Below are 26313 nucleotides of genomic sequence, written 5' to 3'. Positions count from 1 at the left end.
CATAATGAAATAAATGATTTATAGACCCAGTTTCTTTTAAATTATGTATGCTGTCAAGTTTACTTATCCATGTGCATAGCGTATTTGCAAGAACAGAACCTGAGGTGTTCAAAAAAAGACAGTGGGACTGACTGTTCTATAAATTAGTGAGGACTTCTAAAATGGTCTTAGATCTATATAAATACATATATATTTCATTAATTTGAAACAGAATTAAATTTTCTTATCATATTGACATACTATTTTAGCCTAGTTTAAAATATTAATAACATTATAATCTTGATTATGTTTGTATATATAAGCACACACAAATTATATATGTATATATATGTATGTATATATATATGAATATAATCTTACTGGACATAAAGAAAGATAGATAAATATCTTGGGTTTAACAATATGTCTATAAATGAATTGTTCTTCTAGCAACCTCACCACGACTCCATTTTAAAAAAGTTTTTGGCATTACATAACCAAGTTAGAAGTAAATGGGGACGTCATGCCCTATGCTACTTTCAACATAAGCTCTTTGCTCATGTAGCAGGAAAGATTGGCTGAAGCACAAATTGCGAGGGATCCCTCACTTAACTTCATGTCTTTGCAAAAGAGTTGCTCAAGCAAGTTACCATGACTTCTAAATTCAAATCAAATACGTGTTTTTTTTTTTCTGGGACTGATGAAATTCTACATCCACACTCAGTACATGTGTAAACACATAAATAGGTAACATAGATTTTTTAAAAGCCTATACGAAGAGTGCTTTAAGGAAGAGAAGAGGACCAAGCATTAGGATTTAACTTCCTTCTATAAAAACCTCAGACCTCAACAGTAACTGTCCTGGACAAAAACAACAACAACAACAAATTCTTTAAGCATCTAATTAAATCCAGATTATTAAGTGAAAATAATATTAAATAACCTATTTGTAATTTAAATGGATACTAGTCAAATTTCACCATTGAATAAATCTTTAAAAAAATTATTTTGTTAATCCTCACCCGAGGATATTTTCCCATTGATTTTTAAAGAGTGAAAGGGTAGGGGAGAGACATAGAAGAGACACATCAATTGATTGCCTCCTGCAGGGCCTGAGGCTGGGATGGAGCCTGCAACTGAGGTACGAGGTACGTGTCCTTGAGCAGAATTAAACCTGGGACCCTTCAGTCCGTGGGCTGATGCTTTATCCACTGAGCCAAACTGGCTAGGGCTGAATAAAACTTTTAAAAGTTATCTTCCAGCTCCAAATTGAGGTCAGTTAAATGAAATGTAAAAACTTCTATGAAGTTTTATAATTATACAATAGGCAATATATTATGCTGTCATTAATGAGTCTCGGTTTTTCCCCTAGAAGTTATTCTGGAATGTGTATATTCAGAAAAATCTAAAGTTCAAGGGAAATATGACAAACAATCAATATTAAAAAATATCAAAATAGATGTGGTAGACATCTCCATTCTGGGGGAATGGTTCTTGTATATATGTTTTTTTCTTTAGCTCCAAATTGAATCTTTTAAAAATATACTTGTTAAAACCTCCTGCACACTTCACAGACATAAAAGATACTTAGTGAGTTGAAAGGTTTGAAATAAGTAGAGTATACATCACCAGTAATCATTTAAGAATGCGTACTGACAAAAAAATTCACCCAATATTATAAATAAGAGCCAGTCATTTTAGAAAATAATATCTAAAAGAAGTCCTTGGATGATAAAAGAGTATTCAGATGAAAAGTTTCACATTTTTATAAAACTAAAAAAGCAATGAAATTTGTTGACATAGTTGACCCATATTATTGAAGGCTTGCAAAACTGTTTGCAATTAAGAGTTATATATTTGTTTATTGCTATTATAAGGATGACAAAGTTTTATAGAGTAAAAGTAAAGGCAGAAAAATCTTAGCAAGTTGAGTAATTTTACATATTGCTAAACATGCTTAGAACAGAGGAATTTTTTGGTTTAGAAATTACTGGCCCCAACAATATGTTTTAGTATAAGTGGCAACAACACCTATGCCAGTACAATAAATTTATGTGTTATGAATTTTAGTTTGCAGCACATTAAATCAGCATCCACTTAGGTATTTATTTTAGCCTTTCTCTTTTTACTCCTCACAAGAAGGGGGCTATATACCAGGAGTTTGACCTGGAGAGAGGTTATGTGGGACTTTGGGTCTTGGTTCATAACTGTTCTCAGAAATGTCAAATTTTATTATTTAGTTAGAAAAATTAATTTGCATCTAGTTTTCCTAGCATTTCTTCCTTACTTAGGAACATTTCTATACTTAGGAGGAGGAAGGTAGAAGGACAAAACCTTCAAGCCCTTGAAGGTGAAGTTTACATTTAATATGTCTTGATTTTCTTAAAATGTTGGTCCTCAGGTTCTAGCAGTTTGGTTCAACCGAAGATGATCCAGGTAGTCGTTGCAGCTACAGATCACAGTTCCCGCACAGACTGGAGATGCCTTAGGGCCACTGGTAGTCTTAGGCTGCCATTTAAAGGAATAAAGTAGCAATGATACAGAGTCAGTTGTTGGATGGAGGAACACCTAGGTTGGAGCAGAGAATTAAGAACTGGTCACCTGTCCCTTGTCACATATCTAGTGACAAACAACTGCTGCTAATTTAACATCATACTTCGAAGCTCCCTGAAAATGAAAAACAGGCTCAGTGTGAAAGAATTACTCAAGTCTGAACAATTATCGATTCTCAAAATGCTTATATGGGTGCAGGATATAGTCATGGAGGGAAATCCCCAAGCAATTATGGAAATAGCAAATAATCCTAACATGTTATATTAAAATATAAAAAATTAAAAGCTGCTTTAATTAAGTGGTCTCATAAACTAGCAGAGCTGATTTGGATTCCAAATGATCTCTTCTTTCATACGCAGGAGAAATGGTGCCAAGAACTTTGTAAGGATGTGTTTCTTGGCTGAGATGAAATTGCTGAACAGTAGCTCTTGAGGCAGCATAAATCGTAATATTGTTGGGATTATGTGGCGTTGGGAACTCTCTTTAGCTTTGAGGGAGGGTTTTTTTTTTTTATGTGTATTTTAGGATGGAGCATAAATGTACATGAATAATTGAACTTCTGTGAAGGCCTTTATGGACAGTCATGAAAGAACAAATAGCGCATCGTTTTTCACACTGTAGCTTTTCTGTAGAGCTAGAATCTAAAATAGCATAAGAGAGGATGGTAATATGCATGGGCACAGAAAACGAGATTTATGTTTACTGTTTTAAAATTTCCTCAGGCATTTATATCCCGGTGGACTGCCTGAAGAATACTCCTTTTTAACTACTTTTCGGATGACTGGAAGCACACTTGAAAAGCACTGGAGCATTTGGCAGATTCAGGACTCCTCAGGGAAGGAGCAAGTTGGCGTGAAGATTAATGGCCAAACAAAATCTGTTGCATTTTCATACAAGGGACTGGATGGAAGTCTCCAGTCTGCAGCCTTTTCAAATTTGCCCTCCTTGTTTGACTCCCAGTGGCATAAGGTTATGATTGGTGTGGAAAGGAGCAGTGCTACTCTTTTTGTTGACTGCAACAGGATTGAATCCTTGCCTATAAAGCCAAGAGGCCAAATCAATGTCGATGGCTTTGCTGTGCTGGGAAAACTTGTAGATAATCCTCAAGTTTCTGTTCCGGTAAGTATAAAATCATACACTATGGTAGATTAAATCAAAGCCAGATTGCTAACGATGAATACCTCAGAGATCTTTAGTAATCATCTGCATGTCTTAAACAATGAACAGTTATTCATCTTTTTTTATTCACTCAAGCACTTATTAGAAAAGCCCTCAGTACTAATTTGAGTCTAGCATGTACCAGATAGAATGAGGATTCAGAGGAATTTAAGTAGATGGCTCCTGATCTTAGGAGCTTAAGGTCTACTTGGAAGTTGCTACATGTCTACCTGGAGTACCCAGAATCCTTTGGAGGGGACTTAAACCCATGTGGTACATATTATGTATAAATAATTAATGTGAAGATTCAAAGTAAGGTTAAGATGAATGAAGGATTCAGTTAGTCAAGAATTCCATGCTTCTTGAAAGCAATGAACCTTGAAATGGAAAGATTTGAATTGGCAAAAGAAGAGGAGAAAGTGCATTCTAGCTTAGGAAAGAGCATTAAAGGAAAAAGAAGCAGAGAATAAGTAGACCAGATTCAAAGATCTGAAGTGTGGTTGGTTTGAATGAAAGGCATTTGAGAAAGTGTGTGTGTGTGTGTGTGTGTGTGTGTGTGTGTGTGTGTGTGGTGGAGGGGGGGAGGGGTGAGGGATACGAACTGCAGAATGTAGAAAATGTGGTTAGGAAGCCATATGGTGTCTTCTAAGCAAGAATGAAAATTGTATAGAGGACAAAATAATTGTTTATTCAAAAGTAGGTCTTGCATGGAGTATTATAAAAGTAAAGAATTTTAGAGCTCTGTTCATAATTTTATCATAGAGATCCATGGATATAAAGGTAAGGAATAATATAAATTACACATAATTGTGCCAACAAGTACCATATAATTCTGTCAGTTTGAATTGTTAAATTCTCACTGAATAATTATTTAAAAAGATATTTTATAGTATGACAGGAATTAAAAATATATATATATATTAGAGGACAAGTGCTCTTTGGGGGAAACTAAAGAATTTATGGATCAATAAAGAAATTATTGATGCCAATCTCTCTCTCTCTCTCTCTCTCTCTCTCTCTCTCTCTCTCTCTCTCTCCCTCTCTCTGAGCTATTAAATTCTAGTTACCTAACTCATGTCATGGAATGTAGCAGCAGCAGTACAATGATTTTGAATTGTTTCTCTGCCCTTCTCCAAAGTGGGGGGGGGGGGAAAGGTTATCAGACATCTCAGTAATGGAATAGTTCAAATAACTTATTTCCAAGGGAAGAATTGTGATTTGTGTGAAAGGTAGTTTGAAATTTTCGATATTCTCTGATGGACAGGAAACAATTTGAAACTGCCACATTGCTGCTCTGGCTTGTAGACACTTGAGAAAGTATTTCTTCAATGAATGAGTTATCACATCTCAAGTGTGCTGGGTCAGAAAGCCCATGGGACCACTGTTGTGCCATTTTGAATTTTAGGCAGTCTAATCTTTGCAATGGCACTGGAATGGTTTTCAGACAACACTGAACTTCTGCAATATCAGGGATGACGGGGGGGGGGGATGGTAAAGACCTAAGGGGACACCCTCACTGTGATGTATATTGATCAAGTACTTGTAAAATTGATTCATTAGCCTTGAAAACAGTACAAGTAATTATAATTCTGAATCCTGGTGCTAGCATGCTATTAAATTATCTGGTTGCCAGAAGAGTAAAGTTACAATATTATTTCATTATATTACAGTATAGCCAATAATGCTAAAGCTGATTGTAAGTTTTCTGACAAGTCTGGTTTCACATCACCATGGAGACCAGTTATCTTCTACTTTATTCTTTCTAGTGCAGGAATGCAGCAGAGAACCTGGGAGCTGCTGTTACATTTTGCTGCTGGTTCACCAAGGAGTTTGTCAGTCAGTACAGTGTAGTCAATGTTAAAAGTACTTGAAACAGACCTAAACGATTTTTTCTTTTGTACTGACTTCTGACTCTCCCACAAAGAAACACAAGAGACTTAGTATATTACGGGTATGAAAAATTCCATATTTGATGATATAGTGGTGGTAATGGTAGTGACAAAAACTAAAATAGATCAAGGATATAGGCCAAAAAAGTTTACTTATATCCAAGGACTGACAGTGACAATGTCAGATTCAAATTCGTCACCAAAATGTATTCCTCAACTTGCACTCTGTATAAGAAAAAGTAGAAATCTCTATGTAAGAAAAGCCCATTTATGCTTTAAAAAAACATTTTATTACCCTTAACATACCAATGTAATGTTTTCAAAATTCTTTCATTCCCATTAACTTATTTGATCCTTGCAATACTTTTATAAGTTAACAAGCACAGATAGGATTATCTCCATTTCTCAGTTGAAGAAGTAATCTCAAGAAGGTTTCTGAGCTTGCAAGAAACAGGGTTAGGCATAAAATTTCTAATCTGCCTTATTTTCTGCAATGACAACTATTCTCTGATAAAAAACAAAAGGATGTGCAACCATATATCCTTCCTTATAAAACTCATCATTTTTATTTTGGAAGACATTTGTAATTTGCGTAGATTTTCCCGAATTTACTTTGCAGGACAAACAATTTTTTTTTTTTTTAATAAGAAGAAGGAACATGTCCTCAGACATTAATCCTACTTATTTACTTAGTGAATGTGAATGTCATCATGTTCTTATATACTGGGTATACAAAGTTAATCGCAGCTTTTATATTCTTTAGTCTGTAGAGGGTGAGGGGTTGAGATGGTAAACAATCTATACAAATAAAAGGGTAATATACTAATTAGACTGGACGTCTTCCGGATATCTATCCAGGCATCCTTCTGGACAAAGCCACGGTGGTGGGTGCCAAGGCAGAAGCGGTTAGGGGTGATCAAGCCGGCAGGGGAGGGCAGTTGGAGGTTGACCAGGCCAGCAGGGGAGGGCAGTTGGGGGCGACCAGGCAGGCAAGGGAGGGCAGTTGGGGGCAATCAGGCAGGCAGGCAGAGAGGTTAGGGGCAATCAGGCAGGCAGGCAGGTGAGTGGTTAGGAGCCAGCAGTCCCAGATTGCGAGAGGGATGTCCTGGATTGGAGAGGGTGCAGGCCGGGCTGAGGGACACCTCTTCCCCGACCCCCCCCCCGCACGAATTTCGTGCACCGGGCCTCTAGTGACAATATAACACAATAAGGACCATGATAGTGAATGGAAGCACATGGGAAAAACTCCTCACTCAGATTAGGGTAGGGAGGCCTGAGAGTGGAATTCAAGGATGTTTCCTAAAGGAGATGATGGGGATGAATAAAAGTTATCCAGAAGAAGATAAGGTCCAATATTCTAGGCAAAGGGACTCTCATTTGTGAATTCTCATGTTTACCAATTCTTTCCTTTTTAAACTTTATTAGTTTTCCAAACTGCTCCTCACTTTTCCAGACTAAGAATGGTCAAATACCCGTACAAGTTCCCAGACAAAGCCCAGATGCCCACAAGTTGTCCCTTTGCCCTCTTTTATTTTCTGTCCTATGATATCACCAAATTTGGCTGAAACTGAAGTTGCTGACAATTACTGAAGATTAAGTGACTACATGTCCCTTAGAAGACTTAGAGAGTGATGAGTATTGGTATCCATCTATTCTGGGAGGTAGGAGAAGTACATTGATAGGGCACCCTTTTCTCAATTTGCAGACAGCAAATATTCAGTATCACTATGTGAGAAATTTTAAATTAAAATGAAATGTGCCAATAGCACGAAAACAACAAGGAACAGTGTATTTTTCAATTTTCTTTCATGAAATTGGATTTATTCTAATCTTTGACACTGCATTAATTGAATACTTTTTTTCAGGATCAATGGTTGCTTTTGTTTAGTAAGTAAAACAAAAGCAAATATCCCTTCTATGGGCAATTACAGATGTCAAGAGGTAGCCCTAGGAACTGCTTAATAAAAAAGGCAATGGAAAACAACATTTGATGGAGCATCAATGCTAAAAGACTCAATTATATTGTACTTGTTTGTGACTTTCCCCTGTCTATTGTATCTTTTGTCTCTTTTCCATTTTTAAATTGGAAAAAGAAACCAATTTCAGGAGGTTTTCCTAAGGCTTGCAATACAGCTGCTCACGTGGTCTACAACTCAAACACCTTCTCATCCTTCATGGTTATTTAGGGACTTCAGAGCATTTTATATTTTTTCCCAATGTACTGCTGTAAGACATGGTTAGTTTTATTTTAAAGCAATAAATCCCATATTTCCTATTCTCCGTTGTGCACATATTTTAGGATGGTGCTATTTATCCCACTGCAAAGCTCAGTTTCCCGGCAGCATATCATAAAAAACATGTTACTTTATGACAGGTTCTTTATTGTTTGCTGTCAGCATGATTGCCTGGGAGAGTTATTTGGTACAGCTCTATTAGAAAACAAAGTTAGCCTTTTTTCCTGTTCAGGGATGTACACTGGGGGTTTGGGCTTGTTTGAGGCAGGATAAAAGTTTATGTGGCATTACAAATCCTGTGCATATTCCAAATAAAACAACGTGGAACAGGATTAATCAGACAGATAAGTGCTTTTAAAAGTATATTTCAAATGTGTCACTCTGTTATTTTTGTTAAATTAAGAGAAAATATGAAAGTAAATAGAAAGAATAAAATAAAAAAAAACACCCAAAAAACTGTTGATAGAGGAGCTATCTGTCCTTCTCTCTACTCCATAGAATTAAATCATACTAACCTCCAAATGCAAAAACAGGGCAAGTGTCATAGATGATAATATGGAAAAATCAGTTATGAGGTTGCGATTAATATTGTTTCTGGTATTTAAGAAACATTGTAGGGAAGCTATTAGTGATTTAGGAAATGCATAATACCTACTATGCATAGTATCTAAACTATTAAGTTGGCTTATGAAATTGTTTTTGACAAGTACACCTTTTACAAATATGCTTTCACTTGGAAGTAATAAATAAATACAAAAGAAATGGCAATGTTATTTGAACCATATTCATAGAAAATACTTTTTAAAACACTTTGATGAGACTTGATTGGAATACTTTTGAATGCTGACTGTCAAAATAATTTTTTTTTGGAGATAAAACCTAGCATGCTGCATTGTAGACCGTATTAACAATATCAGCTGGATTTCCCACTAGGTGACAATGAAAGGGGAAGAACACACAGTAAAAGAGATGCCAACATAGGAGAAGCCTGATTGGGGGAAAGGACTACAGATAACCAGAATAAAAAGGAAATGATGGTCAAGCTTGTTTTTAATGGAAAATTGAAAACAGTAAAAATTTTTATTGGCCTTAGCTGTGCCCATACTGTTGCAATTTTTAAAAAATCAGTGCTGTTAGTTTTTCTATTTCTATTAAGATGTGTGCGGACTAAGGGCATGTAGATTGGGTGGCTAAAAGGCAAGAAGTTAAATCAGTGGTGGTTTTCCTTTTCTTCATGTTGATTTCTGCATGGTTAGTGGTTTTGGTTACAACGTGTTGGTGTCAATAGAATCATGGGCTCTCACAGCTGGAGGAAACTGAGTGTGTCTAATCCAAACCTCTCAGTTTACAGGTGAGAAATTGAAACCCAGGCAGGGAAAGGGGCTTGCCCCAACTCTTAATCAAACCAGAGGAAAAATACTATTAATTATTTTTTCACTATATTTCTTATCCACTGTTATGCATTCATTTATTAACACTAAACAACTATTTATTAAATAGCTGCTAAGTTATAGACAGAAATTAAAGCTCAAATGGAGCTTACATTCATTCTGGGGAGAAGAGATGGACACAAATGAATAAATGAGTAAATGTATAGTATGCCAGGTGGTCACAAATGCTATGGAGAAAAATGAAGCAGGAAATTGTTGTGCCTGGAGAGAGGGCCTTATTGAGAAAAACATTTTTTAGGAGAAACCTGAAAGAGTTAAGGGCATTAGCATGTGGATATCTCAGAAAGGAGAATTCAAGAAGTAGGGAACATAGAATGAAAAGAAACTGGTGTTCGTGCTATCTGTTATGTTTGAGGACAGCATTGAGACCCGTGTGGCTAGAATGAGACTGAGAGAAGTAGGCAATGAGGTAACAAGATAGAGTGAGGATGGGAATTTTGTGTTAGTATTTTGGATCTCCTTCTGTGTAAGATGGGAAGCTATCAGATGGTTTTGGATAGATAATCAGTAAGTTCTCATTTATAAAAAGCATGTTTTTGGTTTCTGTTTGACAATATACTGTAAGGGGAGAGAAGTACAGAACAGTTAAGGGATCCTTAAGAGAAGAGGGTGGTGGTGGTGGATGTGGTGCACATTGGGCAGATGCTGATATATTTTGAGGGTAAAGAAAACAGGATTTGAAGTATAAGAGAGCAGAATCAAGGATGACATCAATATTTTTGGCATGACTCATTACAAATACAGAGTTGTCATTTACTGAGATGGGAAAGGCTGTGGTGACAGCAGGCATCAATGAGAATATTAGGAGTTACTTTGGAACATCTAAGTTGATCACAATTCTAGACATCTAAGTGAGGATACTGAGCAGGCAGTTTGATATGTTCTTCTGGAGTTCAAGTGACAGGTCCTGCTGGGAATAGAACTCTGGGATTTGTCAACATGCATATGGTATTAAAAGCTATGGAACAAGATTAAATTACTGAGAGAGGAATGTGATAGAGAAGTCTTGCATTGAACTCTGAAACAGCCAACATATAGAACTTGCTGAGATGAGGAAGATTCATCCAGAGACTAAGGAAAGCAGCCTGTGATACAGGAGAGAACTAGCAGATTATGGTTCCCTGAAAGTCAAGGGAAAATAGTATTTCAAGGAGGATGGAATGGTCAACCCACTCAAATGTTGTACATGGATCAAGTAAGATGAGGACTAAGAATGGATCATTGGATTTAGAAACCAATGAGGGTAAATTTGAGAAAAGAACAATTAGAGTAATGGGAGGAAAAGCTGAGTTGGAAAGAATTCAAGAGAGAATGGAAGGGAAAGGAATTGAAGTCAATGGACATAGACAACTCTTTTGAATTTTGTATGATGAGGAGCAGAAAGCAGATGGCAGCTGAAGAGGGATGTGGCATGAGGGAGGGTGTTTTCATTGTTGTTTTTTAAATGGGCAAATAACTCAGGATGCCTCAGCATAGTTCAGAGGATAACACTTCTTGATGCTATACTAGAATAGTCTTCTTCTGCCTCAAAGGATCAGGCACTTATTATCACATGAATCTCCTTGAAATGCCCTTTTCAATTTGGCCACCTTTCCCTATCCCTATCTCTGTTGCAGACAAATTTTAATAGTCATCCAATAATCAGCTACCCAACAGTGTTAAAATTCCTTAGCTTAGAATTCAAGGGGAAAAAAATCTGTCTACTCTTTGCAACAGCAAATTTGATCTCTTTTCTGCATCACTTTCCACCCTGGTGCCTTGTTAGTGTCACCTCTCTTCAGAACTTTGTTACCCTCCTCATCTTTGCTTATGAAAATCTCAATTTTTTTGGGCCCTACTCACATATGACATGTTATATGATCCCCTTGTTGATATCACATGTCAACTGCAATAGTATTTATTGTCAAAAACATTTTTTTTGGCTTAGATAACTGCCTATATACTAAATATTTTTGTGTCTTGATATCAAAGTACATGAATGTATTACCTAAAGATACGTTGACAAAATGAATAAATCACTACACTCCAGGTCTGCTACCTTCAAGTCATCTGATCTCTTCCCTTTCATCATTCTGCCTCTGCCTTTGGTATGATTCAGATGATTGTCACCTACTCATATTTAACTACAATTCCTAGCACTGAGTGTAAAACTGCATGGCCTAGTCTACCTAGAGTTGGGGAAATGTCTCATTTCAAGGCAGCTGAGAGCCTCCTGCTCAGTAGCCAGGAAGCTTCACTTGAAGGAGGTCCCTTATGATGGTAAAAACCAACATTTTGACATAAACTGAAAAGAAGAATGAGATCAAATATAAGAATTCAAGTATTTCTTCAAATATATGTTGCCACTGAGTAGACCGAGGCTTAATGAAACATCTTTCTGGTTAAAAAAATATTTGAAGAGCTAGTTTTAGGTATTTTATACTTGCAAAATTTAATCATAATTCAGCTTGCAAAAAAACACACACCCAAGCTTTGTGTCATTCTCATTAATATTGAGTGAAGTTCCATAGTCTGTCAATAGAATTCTCTCAGGAGGAAAAGATAGTTGTCTGCTATTAGTTTTTGTTTAGTTCTTATGAAGGAATTAAATACCTTATCAATTTTTCTCAACAACCTAGCAAAGTAAGTAGAAGTCACTCATCCTATTAAAAAAGTAGAGAGTTGGGGCCAGAATTACTTGCTTTAATGAGTTGTCAGCTGGACACTACTTTGTCTTAGGGGCTGGAATTATACCTTAGTTTCCTAAAGAAAATAATTGGATACTGCCAGCTGGGCATATATAAGTCACCTTACACTCACACAAGTTTCTGAAACATGGCAAAGTATTTTATGTTGAGAAGGATGGACTGTTTTAGGACATTTTATGTTCTATTGAACACATTTAAAAAAATCTTTTTAAATTTCTTTGCTTGGATTTTTCAAATTTTACAAACTTTAAACTCCTTGTGGGGTTGGGGGAGAATATATCTGGTTTCCCTGGAATGTTTCCTTTGTGCTTGGCTTATATTGGGGCTTTAAAGATGTTGCCTGAAGGACTAAATTAAAATATTTGTCAGATATATTTTGTCATTGTGCATTCAAAGAGAAGAATGATTCCAGGTATGAAAATGAGAAACGTGTGGAAATCAGCATTTTAGATGTATAATGAAAGTGACTTTTACCAAGGAACTCTGCCAATCTTCCTTCAAAATAATTAACATGCAAATTGGAATTCATATTGTATGCCAAAAAATGATTGTTGTAGAGATGATTATTAGTACATAGGTGGTGTTTATGTGGATGCACAGATGTGTTCAGAAACTTCTGATCTATGTCCCACTCTGAACAACCCAGCCTGTATTCACAGATGAATTACATTTCATTCCCCCATTATCCTGTGCCACAGTTGCATCTCACATATTTAAACAGGTGTGCTAATTTATCCAGAGAGAATTACATTTTTTGAGAAAACAGCTTAATGAATCATTTTGCATTTGCAATAAGTATAATTAAAGCTTCTCAAAGTGATTGAGGTATAAATTATTTTTGAGAATTAAAATATTACACACACACTCTCCATTCTAAGTCTGAGTTACCATTCACAAAGAACTTAGTGAATAAAATTATATATGGTCTCTCTTATTTTGATAGGTAGGGAGTGAAAATATATCTTTTCTTATTCTGGTAACATTTTTATCTGGTCACTGAGAAAAAATTATAATTATTTTTCCTATATGATATTTCATTATACACATTAATATGAAATCGCCTATAGAAATAGCTGTCAGTTTTTGAAAGAACACTAGAAATTTTGCTTCTGGATATATTTCTGTAACAAGCATGCAAATAGGAAAAGGTTTGAATTCTTATGAAAGTTTCTTAGCCTAGTTCTGAAGTTTTCTAGCAGATGTTGGAAACTAGCTTACATAGTTTTAATTTATAAATAATTCTTTTCTATTCATCTTTAATAAATACAAATATTCAGCTACCATTTGCCTTGGTTACCTCCTTATAAAATTATAACTCATTTCGTATTATTTGGGGAGGCTGAGTAGGGTAGCAGAGAAAACTCTTATTTTAGAGTCAGGCACATTTGGAATGCTATCTCTGCCTTTTACTAGCTGTGTGACCTGTGGCAAATGATTTAACCTCTCTGCTCCACTTTACCCCAGGTGTGATTAGCTTCAAAGAGTTGTTTGAGGCCCTGCCAGGTAATTAGTATTCATTTAGGAAAAGGTTGTTCCATTCTTTCTTTTATCTTTTAAAATTCCCACTGCAATTTAGAACAAAACAAAATAAAATCTCTTCCAAACAAACAAAAGTATTCCAATAAAAATAGTGTTTGATGAAAGTAATTTCCTTACCTGCAAGACATTATGTCTTTCCAAAGCAGTTCTTTTGAAGAATGTCAGTATATTATTAAATAGTTCAAACCATGAAGAAACAGATAATTGTCATACAATCCACAGATAAATTTCCATTTTAAGATATGTCTTAATTTAGTGGCTCACTTTCTTTTCATCCTACTTAACTCATTTTTCCAGATGCCCACATTTTCTGGAGAAAAGGCATGGTAAGGTTGAGAGAAATCAGAATAATGGAGAAAGAGGACTCTAGGATACTTAGAATCACGTAAGAAGAGGCATCAATGCAGGAATGTGAAAGTTTAATGTCTTATTTTAACCTTTTATAAGGGAAAACTTCATTTGTTGAACGTTCCATTCATTGTGGGCAGAAGGGAAAGACTTCATCCTTCATCCTCTCCAATTTTGATCTCCCATCCAGTAACTTCTGGATGATTCCATAACAGTTGAAAAAATGTATCCAAGTTAATTCTAGATCCAGCAGATCTAGTCAATTTGACAGGTGGGATGGAGTATAATTCATTGTTTGATTAAAAAAAGAGATAATGTTTAGATTTGGGACCTGGACACTTAACTAGACATTCATATAATGCCAGAAGAATCAACTGACCAAGAAATATGGATCTGACTTGAAATGCCTAGCAACGAACATTCTCAATTTAAGAGGGGCCAGCAAGGCACATAGTGGCATGCTCCTTGTGGAATACATCTCTGTGTGTTTTGTTTTGTTGTTTTTTCCCCCCTTGTCTCTTGAAGCTCTCAGATTCAGATCTGGCCACTCTTCCTTTGGCCTGTAACTTTTCTATTCCACTCTTTTTTTCTCCCTCAGCACCTGCTGAAATGTAAGAAGTTGGATTTCAAGTGCTTAGAATTTTATATCTCTGCAACCAATGAATAAAATTATACCAAATCTAAATATATTTTTGTTATCTTGTTTTCCCCCTGAATCCTAGATTTCCCTCTCATTTCCAGTCTTTCCTATTTTTATTTCAAGCTGTGACCACTCCATGGAGAATGTCTTCTCTAGCATGCATATTTCTTCCAGGATCAGATTTTCTTTCCTCGACTTTATTCCTGGGTGCCACCTCTTTGGCTGCCTTAATCTTCTCCCATATGAACTCTTAGCACATATGTTCTCTGTGGAGTTCAGTAGGCCTGGGTTATAATTCAGCCTCTAACTCTTACTGGCTTCCGACTAGGACATTTCTTTGTTCTCTCCAGTCTCATTTTAATAGAATGGACTTTTTGGGGGTTTTGGTGAGGACAGAAATAGAAAATCAGTGCCCAGCAATCCGTTTCCTGCCTAGGCTATGCTGGAGTAATGCAGAGCTAAAGACATCTGCATCCAATGATCAGAGAAACTTGGGATTCCAGCCCATTTCCAGTGGAAATTTATATTCAAGGAACAATGCAAGTCCTGGTGCACTGAGATCAACCAGGTCAAGTTGGTCCCCAGTCACTTAGCAATTGGACCACACTTACCAACTCACCTCTCTCTTAAATGACCTGTTTCTGTCCTCCAAAAGAACCTGAACTGACTGTCTGCTGTCTTTGTCCAGTTTGAACTTCAATGGATGCTGATCCATTGTGACCCACTTCGACCCAGCAGAGAAACTTGCCACGAGCTGCCAGCCAGGATAACGGTGAGTCCACCTTGACCGTCTGCCCCTTCCATCCAGCTGATTCCTCTCCATCCTGCCTCCCATACTCTTTCTCCAAAAAGTCTGGGCTTCGCTGTACCCATCGGATAGATATTAAGGAAGCACAGCCTGGAGGGTAGAAACCACCCAGGGGTATCTGATTCTGCCTTTGGTCGCTCGCTCCCTTCCAAAATGCTCCTCCAAGAAAGCTGAAGGTCTACTCGCGCGCCCACCAAGGCGCACAGGCCACCTGAGGAGGCTCTGAGGACAGCCAGTGGCAGCAGTGGGTCTGGTGGGCGGAGGCAGAGCCGGTGCGGTTGGGGAAAGGGTTAAGGGGACTGTTGTCATTTTATCCGTCCTCCGGGCCGCAAGCTCTCCTCCAATCCCCAGGACCCTCTCCGGGGCCATTCATAAACAGGAGGAACGTACGCCTCCCCCCACGCCCAGGCACCTTTGCAACCACTAACCCCGGGGGCGCTGTTTGCGGGGGAGAAGTACCACTTTGTGCGCGGGGCGGAGGCAGCATCGGCCCCGGGGATTAGGAGAGGGTGGTGGGCATGGCGTGGACGGCGCGGGACCACGGGGCCCTAGGGCTGCGACTGCTGCTTTCAGGGCTCTGCTTGTGCGCGGCTCAAGTAAGTTGTGCAAGAGTCTGGGGCGGGGGCGGAGCGCCTTCTCACGTTCTCCCCATCTTTTCCTCCACCAGCCCAGCCAGGCTCCCGATCAGGTAAGCTGGGGGCGAAAAATGTTTGCATTTTCCCAGCGCACACGGGGAAAAGGCGGGGGCGCAGCTGCTGAGGGAGCGGAAGGGAAGGCTCGGAGCATCTCCAGGGCTGAGGGTGGCGCCCTACCTTCGGCCCGGAGCACCTGCAGCAAGTACCATGGGAATCGGGGACCCCAGATGACCCATCTGCCCGGGAAAGGACACCTCCTCCCACTTGGGACCTAACGCTGCGGGCTCAGACCCTAAAGGCCCCCGGTGTCTCCAGACTCGGCTTTAAAAGCTTGGTTTCCTCTTACCTTCTCCTCCCCTCCCGCTCCTGGACACAGCCAAAAGCCAGCCGGGGAAGGCGGGCGAGAACTCAGGCCTGCGCCCCTAAACCTCCCTCTGCCGCTCCCCCAGCCCGAGGAGGCCGCTCTGCACCGTGCGTCCCGCTCGTGGTGCCCGTGGCGCGGGGGTTGGCACGGGGCAGCCCTGGCGCCCATAAACATTTCAGCAACTTCCCAAAGGCACCGGCGTCGCCTCCCGCCCGCCCGCGCCGGGGGCGGAGGAGTCCGGCCGAGGTTTGAGGTTTCCCTTACAAAGACCCCATTGTAACCTGTCTGCTCACTGGAGTTTAGAAACACAAAGTTTTCCTTGATGAAAGAAGCTTTTTTTTTTTCTTTTCTTTTTTTTTTAAATTTAGAAAGGTGGAAAAGCCCCCCACATTCCCTAAGCAACACGCTCACACTATTTCAAAAGCTTAGCTGCTTGCAAGCGATAAGACGGGCCACTCCTTAGGGTCAGTCTGAAATGTGGTGTCGTTTGGAAGCAAGGCGCAAAGACCTCACGCCAGAGAGCGTCCCTGCAGGCGAATCTGAAATGAGGCCAGGCGCTCGCTGGGTGTCGGGACCTTCTGCCCCACTCCTCCCCAATCTTTCCCTCCAGAGCATTCCCCTCCGATTTCTACTGGACTAGAGAGACTGACAAAAACGACATTGTAATCCACCTGACCTAGGGTACCTCCAGCCTTAGCGGTTCCATTTTAGCCAAAACACGGACTTGCAATCACTGGTTCAATCAAGGTATCCAGTGACCACCGTTTTCATGATTGAATCCCTTAAGGGGCGGCGGGGGTGGGGTGGGGTGGGGAGGGGGAGGCATCAGCCCCCCCCCCTCCCTCCCTCACACCCCTTTGGTTTAGAGCACTTTGTAGAGGTGAGGTGAGGCCCTAGGACCCCTCTCCCCACTGTGGGGGCTTACAAGCTGCTCCAACCCCACTGTTCAGCCTTGTCCAGAACGTGGCAGAGCCCCAGCAACCTGCGCAGCTTGGACGTTTGATCCATTTCTGTTCTGTTGGGTTTCAAAAACCCGGCCTCCTCAGGGGGGTGTCCTTGCCCTGCGGAGGTGGGGGCCTCAGGACACCGCGCCCAGTGTCTCCTTGTTGCCCCACGTGTTCCTCTAACCCGTGTGTGCTGTTTTTGTCAGAGAGGTCCCCCAGGCGAGCAGGGCCCCCCGGGGCCCCCGGGCCCCCCTGGAGTCCCTGGCATCGATGGCATCGACGTAAGTGTCTCTCTCCAGCCCCTCTGTCTTCCAGTCCTGCCCTTTCCTACCCTTTCTCCAGCGGCTCCGAGGCTGTTTTTTGAGGGGGCAAGTTGCCCTACCCCCCCCCCCCCCCCCAAAGGCGGGATTGGACCTGGGTGACAGTTGGGGGTTGGATCTTAGAAGACTCGGGGTTTTCGGAGGGAGGAGGCGGTTGTCTCCCGTGGTCACGAACCTCCCTCATTTACCTTGTTTCTGTTCCCGTCTGTGTGGGGAACATGGTGGGATTCTCTCAGAGGGTCCCCAGCATCTCAGAGGCTGCTCTTTCCTTCTCTCCTACCCCTCCAGGGTGACCGAGGTCCAAAGGGTCCCCCAGGCCCCCCGGTAAGTTGATCAGCGCGTTTGCACTCCACTTGGTTCCTTTAGATGTGGTTTGCAGCCACATGCGTCCACAGGGTCTCAACGTGTCACCTTTTCCTCTCCCTGCCTCCCCCTCCCCCTCCTCAGGGTCCTCCTGGAGAACCTGGGAAACCGGGAGCTTCTGGCAAGCCTGGCACGCCTGGCGCTGACGTGAGTAGGCGTGTGTGTGCATGTGTGTGTGCGTGTGTGCGTGTGTGTGTGTGTGTGTGTGTGTGTGTGTGTGTGTGTGTGTAGGGGAGGAAGGAGGAGGGCAGGAGGAGGGGGGAGACAGTGCTGGGAGGCGGCAGACCTAGTCGGAACGGGGCTGTGGCCCTGAATTTGCCTGGCTGACTTGGAGGCAGCAGCTTTCTGCAAAGAGGCCTGCGAGGGTGAAGCTCCCGCATACCTCGGAGCTCTCTGGGGACTGGCACGCAGCGCTGGCATTTCCAACTTCCAGAAAACAGCAATGGTACCAGGTTCCTGCCTCAGACAGTCCGTTCTCTGCTCACCTTCTGCACTCTCAGCCCCACTTGGGGGCACAAGGGGTGCTTGGGGAGATGGGCGCCTACTGGTCTCCGCTGGGGCTTCGCAGCACGCTGTCTTTGCTCGTGTCCTCTTACTGCCATTCCCTAGATTAATTCAGAAAAACAACCTCAGGCAGGGAAAGGGGCAGAGAAAAAAGAAACTGGGGTGGAGGGGAGGGCCGGAAGGGAGTGGGGGTGTCTGGGGGTGGGGCAGGGGCAGGGCAATGGCCAGCACACATGGGATAGGAAATTTAAAACTAGTTTTCTCTCTTTCCCTGGGGGTTTCTTAGATAAAAATAAGCTGGCTAGGGTCGCGTGAAGCGGAACCAGCAACCGTTGCCCAATATACTCATCTCCATACTCCCCCCATCTGCAGGAAACTCAGATACTGACCCTAACCCTGAATAATATTTCCTCCGAGAAAGATTACTTCAGGACGCTCAGCTTCTCCCGTCTTTAGGCGCTCAGCTCATACTGACTGAGTTCCCAGTACAGGCCAGTGCTGGACTTGGTGGTTGAGACACCGAGTGGAGAAGGATATGGCATCTCTTCTCAGAGCACAGACAGTGGTGCCTCCAAGTTATCCTTCAAGTTATCACTTGATGTCGTTTCCCAAAACTAAAGACTTTTCTGACTCACAGAAAGCACCTGAAAACCGATGATTGTAATCTCCAGGAATGTTTGATTCGAGTTTAGGACAAATCCTTCATTTTGAGAAAAGCAAAATAGCAAGATTTCAACAGCTAGTAAGATGTGCTTTCTTTATCCAGATTATCATAATGAGGACATTTGTTTATGGTATTTATGCTTTAGGAGATAGACTTTGTTTTACATTTCAAAGCCTCTAGTTTGAACTTTCTATGTATGTATGCAAAGTGATAGTGTGTGAGGCCCCCAAGGATGAATATTTGGAGAATACAAACTGAATATCAAATTAATTTTTGTATAATACACAAACACTCTGAATGACTTGAAACAGCCTCATAACAAAAAAGTCTAATAAATATGAGACCACTAAAAAACTATTAGTCCAATATAGGTTGGATTTATTTCTTTGAAACTTTGATTTGACTTTTGTTTTGTGTGGAAAGAAATTTTATGATTGAATTATTATTATTATTTCTGTTAGTATTATCATTATTAATTTTTGTGGTAGTTGAAGCACCTGGAGTCTTGTCTTGCTATTGAGTTGCAATAATCTCAGACAGAGGGCTAGACTTCTCTGTGCCTTAGTTTTATGGTCTTATGTAGCATGCTCAACAATTCTTTATTTTTTACCATAAGGTCAGAAAGACGATACCTAGTTTTGCTTTATAATTTCCCTACATAAATAGATATTTTGGATAAACAAATGGGAGTGCTTCAAAATCTTCAGAAGTAAATGTAAATAACAATTACAATAACAATTTTTCTGTGTCTGTAATTGCAGTACTATAGTACAGAACAAACCAGATTTCCAAAGTTTAAAAATGTAAGAGTAAGGCTTCTTAGTGCCTTACTTTGATCCTGGAAGGCCCTCAGGGAGAGTCTGATGAGGATATTGGGTCAGTCTTCTGGGATTGAGAAGGAAAGCAAGAGAAAAAGAGAAAGGAAGGAGGAAAAAAGTAAGAAATCCATCTATGTGCCAGTATTTTAGGCATTTCCTAGAACTAAGCAAAATATTAACTATACTAATTTGCATTTTTCTCAAGCACCCTCACAAAACATTATTTCCTTTAACCTTACAACAATCTGGAAAGCAGGTTTGGCTAATATTATTCTCCACAGATAAGGAAACTGAATAATTATGAGGAGACTAGGTTCCTCAGGGACCTAGAGTTCTTCAGTGGCTAAGAAACCAGATTTCTTGATTTTTAGACTTACTCTCTTTCTAGATAGTTTTGCTTTATTCAGATACAAATGAGGTTCTTAAATAGATGGATAATCAGAGAAAATAGAGAGAAAAAGAGTAACTGAATTTTTGGAATCTGAATTACTAATGAAAAATGATATGGATAATTCAGTGGATAATAAAAATAATTTATAATTGATATTTTATAGTTATTTATAAATATTTCTATGTTTCTTATTTACCACTTTTTGAAATGGAGCCACATCTACACTAATAAAAGAGTAAGATGCAAATTAACCCACCAGCCAATCAGGAATGAGTATGCAAATTAACCCAATAAAATGGCGGGTTAATTTGCATTTGCAGGCGCCAAGCGGCCCGGGGCAGTCCGAGCCTCTGGGCAGTGTGGGAAGGCGGGAAGGTGGCTCCGGGTTGGAGTGAAAAGGTGGCTCTGGTCGGAGTGAAGGAGGTGCCAGCAGCCAGGGGATGGAAGGCCCATTCTTTCATGAATCTTTGTGCATCGGGCCTCTAGTAAGACGTATAAGATTCTTAGCCAAAAAGTTTTCTTACTCTACTCTTTGTCTTATTTGACATTTTAAACAGGTCCTTTACTCTAAATTCAGGATAGACATTGAGAATAAAGAAATATCAATAACAAGATCAGAGTTTGCTGTTTGTTTGTCCCTGGACATAGGGAAGTAGGAAAGCTTCAATAATGTTTCGCGATAGGTGAACCTTGAGTGTAGTTGTAGGACCGTAAACCTCCAATCTCTGCCTTCTGCTGTTTGGATCATTGCAAAGCTGTATTTTTTTTTTGCATTTAGTTAACATTACCACATGTTAACATTACCAGATGATGTTTGGAAGAATTTGAAAGGAACATGGTTTAAAGGTAATTATCCTAAATTAAGTGGATTTTTGACAGAAAAGATAAAAAGTCATGGCAGCTGTTATGCCTGGAGTCTCCAGACCTGAGTCATTGGAATGCTGGAGGAAATTAGATCGAGGGCTGGAAAGCCTTGTGCTCCCTGCCAAGCAGCAGCGTGGAAGTTCAGAACAGTCATCTTCACTATCATCCTATATAGAACTTTATCTTTATAAACATTCATATAAAAGCAATTCTTTCTGCCACTGGTAAAATTGTACTTTTTTATTTCTTTAACCTTTTGCACTCCGATGTCGAGTGTGACTTGATGGTTAGCATTAGAATAAAGGAATCGAGAAAAAAGCAAGCGAGTGCAAAGGGCTAATAAGTAAGAATTATTGCAAATTAAAATTGTGTGTGTGTGTGCATGTATGTGTGTGTAAATGTAAATGTGGGGGAAATATATATCTAATCTTTTAAAAAATATATATTTTTATTGATTTCAGAGAGGAAGGGAGAAGGAGAGAGAGATAGAAACATCAATGATGAGAGAGAATCATTGATTGTCTGCCTCCAAAATGCCCTCCGGGATTGAGCCTGCAACCCGAGCACATGCCTCTGACCAGAATCGAACCTGGGACCCTTCAGTCCATAGGCTGATACTTTCTCCACTGAGCCAAACCAGCTAGGCTTATATATACAATCTTTTCCTTCCTGCTATGACTTTAAGTTCTTTGCCCTTATAGACATGTAAAATTAGAGAAGTCGGAGCTTGGTTATAAGCTTGCACTCAAAGGACAACTATGTTATTATCTATCTTCTATATATATATAAAAGGCTAAGCGAACCGCTGACTGGCTGGTAGGTATGATGCGCACTGACCACCAGGGGGCAGACACTCAACTCAGGAACTGCCAAGCGACAGCAACTTTGCATAGTGCCCTCTCGCACTCTGGGACCCCTCAGGGGATGTCGGAGAGCCGGTTTCGGCCCGATCCCCACAGGCCAGGTCGAGGGACCCCACCTGCCAGAGGGACTCACTCCGCCAACACCCTTCAAGCCCCACGCCACCTCAGGTGCAGCCAGCCAGGGAGGGACCGCGGGAGGTTGGCTCCAGGGTGTGTCTGGCCCCTCTTGCCCAGTCCTGCCCCGCTGGCTACCTTCTAATTAACTTCCTTTCAATGTGCACGGATTTGTGCACCGGGCCTCTAATCATTAATAATTTTGCTAGAGACATTCTTATAGGCACTATTTGCTGTGACATGCTCAGCGAGCTCTGCAAAACAGTATTTTATTTATTCTTATAGCATACATCTAAGATAGGAAGAAGAATAATTAGAATTAATGATAGGAATTATAGTTAAACCATGCCCTTTTCTACAGGAAAGAGGTTAGAACATACTCTGAATGTATACAACTATTATCCCTGGGAGATGGTATATGTTTAGCACAGTGCGTTACTAAGAAATTATTCTGAAAAGTCAGTATAAGTAGAACTAGTAAGGCTTCAAAGAAATGTGAGAGGTCTGTGAAGTACAGTGCCTGTGGTCAGTATCTGTGTTTGTTGGTCTGTTTGCAGAACCCTTTCCCAGAGAACAGGAAACATGTCTTATGATGCATGTGAGCCCTTCCCAGCATCTAGAACAGGGCTGATGCTACAACAATGATGACAATAAGAGTAGCAAACATTTATTCAGAGCCCGCTCTGCCAGGCACTGGTGTAAGCACTTTGTGTGTTATATCCCATTTAATCTTCAACATTGCCACATGAGGTAGATATTATTATCATCACATCTATTTTACAGATTAGGAAACTGAGGCACTATGTAGTTAAGTAACTTGTGAATGGTTGCACAGCTAATAAGCGGCAGAGCTGGGATTTCAACAAAAAATAAAGATGTTGTTTAAGGGACAGGTGTCATATCCTTTTACCTACCAGGCTGACCTAAATTAATTTTATTCCATAGTCAGGTATTGGGTATATATTAGATGCTCGAGGCAATGCTCTAGGATCGAATGGACACGCAGCCCTTGTCCTCATGGAGTGTTTCTTTTTACATTTCTAAAAATGTCAATTACAGCTCATGGAGTTTTATGCCTTTCTACATGGCTATTTCATAACAGAGTACACTGTAACATCTGATACCAGAATATATTTTCAATTTAATTCAGAGAACTTCCTCGGGATAGACATCTTTATCATGTCCTGTGGAGGATACTAAGTAAGAAGAGACCTGGAAGCAACCTCCAGGTTTTTCCAATCCTTTACTTGGTTCTGCTCTATTCTTGTGCAGCTGGAATTCTACCATAAATAGAAGCCACTGTCTTCTAATCTTATCAGTTATTCAAGTCACAGATTGGAGATGGTTAGTGGGCCGTGTGTGTAAAAATTGACTAGGATTGGTATTGAAGGACATATACATAAAGTGGGAATTAGAGGTTCCATTAGTTAAACATGCCCCGAGATTTAGAAAATCTATGTGTCATATATGCTTCCAGAGAGGGTTCATGGATGTATGGTTTGTTTGCTGAAGTACTGACGCCAACGTTCCATTACCATAGGTGCTCAGCAACTAAGATGTTGGGGCTTGTTCCCAAATTAGTGTTGTAATTAGACTAGGGCAATTGAAAATAAGAGACAGCCTGTCAAAAATTCTTTTGTGTGGGTTTAATAATTTTCTTCATTGGCACACTTCCAGTAATTAACATTTTCAACTCATTTTTTTCTACTTCCTTTTATTCACTCTATGGAGTTATGAGGGAAATTAATTAATGTAGAGAAATGTAAAAATGGTGACCAGTGAACAAATATTCTCTATAAGTTACAGGAAAGCATTTTATTGATAATTATGTAGACTATGATAGATTAAAACTGGATTTTGATGATCCATTTTTAAGTTGGGTTTTTATAATTTCAAGGAATCCTTCCCTCAATTAATATCACTTGAATCTTTTTCAAAATCTTAATAATAGATAGGTTTTATAAGATGTTTATGTAATCATGCATATATGTATATGTACAAATCTGTGCATATATATAGATACACATACATAAAATTATCTTTAGCAAGGTGTAATTTCCATTTCCAGATTACATTATAAACGACATCTAAAAGAGTCAAAGAGTAAATAAAAAATTAAAAATATAAAAATGTATCTTCACCAAATATGGAAATTCAAATAACACATAGTGTTATCTTGCTTTAGTATCTATTTTATGTTGAGAATGACAATAAAATAAGTACTGGAAAAAAATGAGCATGCTTTGGAGACATGCTTTAATAACTGCTTTAGTATTAAATATGAGAGTTATAAAGTGTTTTATAGTAAGTGGCTTAAATTTTATAAACATAGTTGTACAAATGAAAATATATACTTAATTACAGTATAGCTATTTTTATTAAGGAAGGTAATATAGAAAAATTAATGCTCTCAAATGTTTCAACTTTAAAAGTTGATGTTCTTAAATAAGCAGTTATTGCTAGAAGATGGCTAGAGGGCTTTACTTAGTGGCTGTAAGGCAATAAGGATATTGATTATTTTAATTTCCTATTGAAGATACATTTTATTAATTCTCAAGACATTATTAGAGAGTTATAGAGACACATAGTGCTTTTATTTTATAAATGAAGTAAAGGAGGTATTAAAATATGGATAAGTCACACAGCTAAGACCTGTTGTTCCATCAGATTTAGCTATTAGAATACTGTAGTTACTATGTTGCATTTTTTCAAAGCAATGGAAAAAACATTAAGTTATTGAACTCTGTGATAAACAATGTAGTTAGCAGGAAGTTAGAAATGTAATAACATTTATCAATATGAAGTAACTAACAGATGGTATGTTAAACATTACCTTTGAGTAAGAATATAGAAAGATATTTTTATGAATATTTGCATTATACATAGGTAACCATTCTGTACATAATTAATAAATAAAATGAAATTATCAGCTTAATGGTTTGACTATGGATGCTATAACAGTTCTAATATCATCTTGCTTTGTTAGGGATTAACAGGACCTGATGGATCTCCTGGCTCTGTGGGACAAAGAGGACAAAAAGTAAGTTAGCCATCTGGTATTGCTTGTTGGTGTTAATTAAATGCTGAAGTATAATTTTATTGTAATGACTGCAAATCAACTAACAGATAAGTTGTGAAGCAGCTGAAATACACGGTTCAACTAAAATTGTATTTTAGCTGAATTAAATTAAATAAAAAACACTCAGGTGGAGTGTTTTAATGATTTTAATATTAATACAGTTTGTATATTTACATATTTATACTACAAAAAGCTAAGTACAATGAAGCTATTTTTATTTTTAGGGAGAACCTGGTGTGCCGGGATCACGTGGATTTCCAGTAAGTGCATGAAAAGCAATAGAATTGCAAATCTATCTTTAGGTAAAAATTTGCCACTGTGGAAATTTTAAATGCAGTTTTCTACATATTAGACATTACAAAAAAAGTTATGACTTACCTGGCATGGTAAGTATTCTGAATATGAGTAGAAACACCTTAGAGAAATGTGAATGTACAGTAAAATACATGTTTGTTTGCAGGTGGTATTTCCCAATGGAAAATTCCCCTTCCGCCCTTATTGATAGAAAACATTTCTTGCTTAACATCAGCAAATCGAAGTATTCAGTGTTTAGCCCATGACATCACACTACTTTCTTCATAACTGGTTTTTATCTCTTACTAGAGGCCCGATGCATGCAATTTGTGCAAGAGTAGGCCTTCCTTCCCTCTGGCTGCCAGCACCCGGGACCTGGGCTTCCCTCGCAGAGGGCAGCCCGCCTCCTCTGTGCAGCGATCATGGGGCAATGGCTGGGCCCCTGACCAATCACATTGCACCCACCTTGGCTGGCCTGGTGCCAGTGGGTGTCATAGCGTGGTCCTGGATGGTCGTCTGGATGGTTGTTCCACTGTTTGTCTGTTTGGTCAATTTGCATATTACGCTTTTATTATATAGAATGAAATACCAGCCATCAGATATTCACACCTGTCTGATTCCCTGTCTAGTCTTTTCCTACATTGCACAACTTGGCAGATTTGTATTATTTCTACTTCTAAGAGGAATAAGTTCTCTGGCTGCTTTTCCTTTATATTTTGCTCTTCATTCCTCTTTTGTTTTTGTCATTAATCTATATTTTTCCTCCTGGTTTTTTCTTTGCACTGTTTTCTTTGCTATATTTCAGCAAGT

At 39.5% G+C, this 26313-nt stretch overlaps 1 protein-coding gene across 1 annotated transcript in view; it reads left to right on the top strand.

Moving 5' to 3' along the window:
- COL9A1 (collagen type IX alpha 1 chain) overlaps window positions 1-26313 on the top strand; it is an 86555-nt gene that overhangs the window by 4955 nt on the left and 55287 nt on the right. The window contains exons 5-12 of the mRNA XM_054722235.1: window positions 3255-3651; window positions 15167-15250; window positions 15954-15974; window positions 17436-17510; window positions 17838-17873; window positions 17997-18059; window positions 25117-25170; window positions 25434-25469. Coding sequence (XP_054578210.1) covers window positions 3255-3651; window positions 15167-15250; window positions 15954-15974; window positions 17436-17510; window positions 17838-17873; window positions 17997-18059; window positions 25117-25170; window positions 25434-25469 — 766 coding nt within the window. The remainder of the gene's footprint in view (window positions 1-3254; window positions 3652-15166; window positions 15251-15953; window positions 15975-17435; window positions 17511-17837; window positions 17874-17996; window positions 18060-25116; window positions 25171-25433; window positions 25470-26313) is intronic.

The sequence above is a fragment of the Eptesicus fuscus genome, chromosome 10, assembly GCF_027574615.1.
Source record: "Eptesicus fuscus isolate TK198812 chromosome 10, DD_ASM_mEF_20220401, whole genome shotgun sequence".
Lineage (NCBI taxonomy): Eukaryota > Metazoa > Chordata > Mammalia > Chiroptera > Vespertilionidae > Eptesicus > Eptesicus fuscus.
Note: the sequence above shows the minus strand (reverse complement) of the source record. Positions and strands in the feature narration are given on the sequence as shown.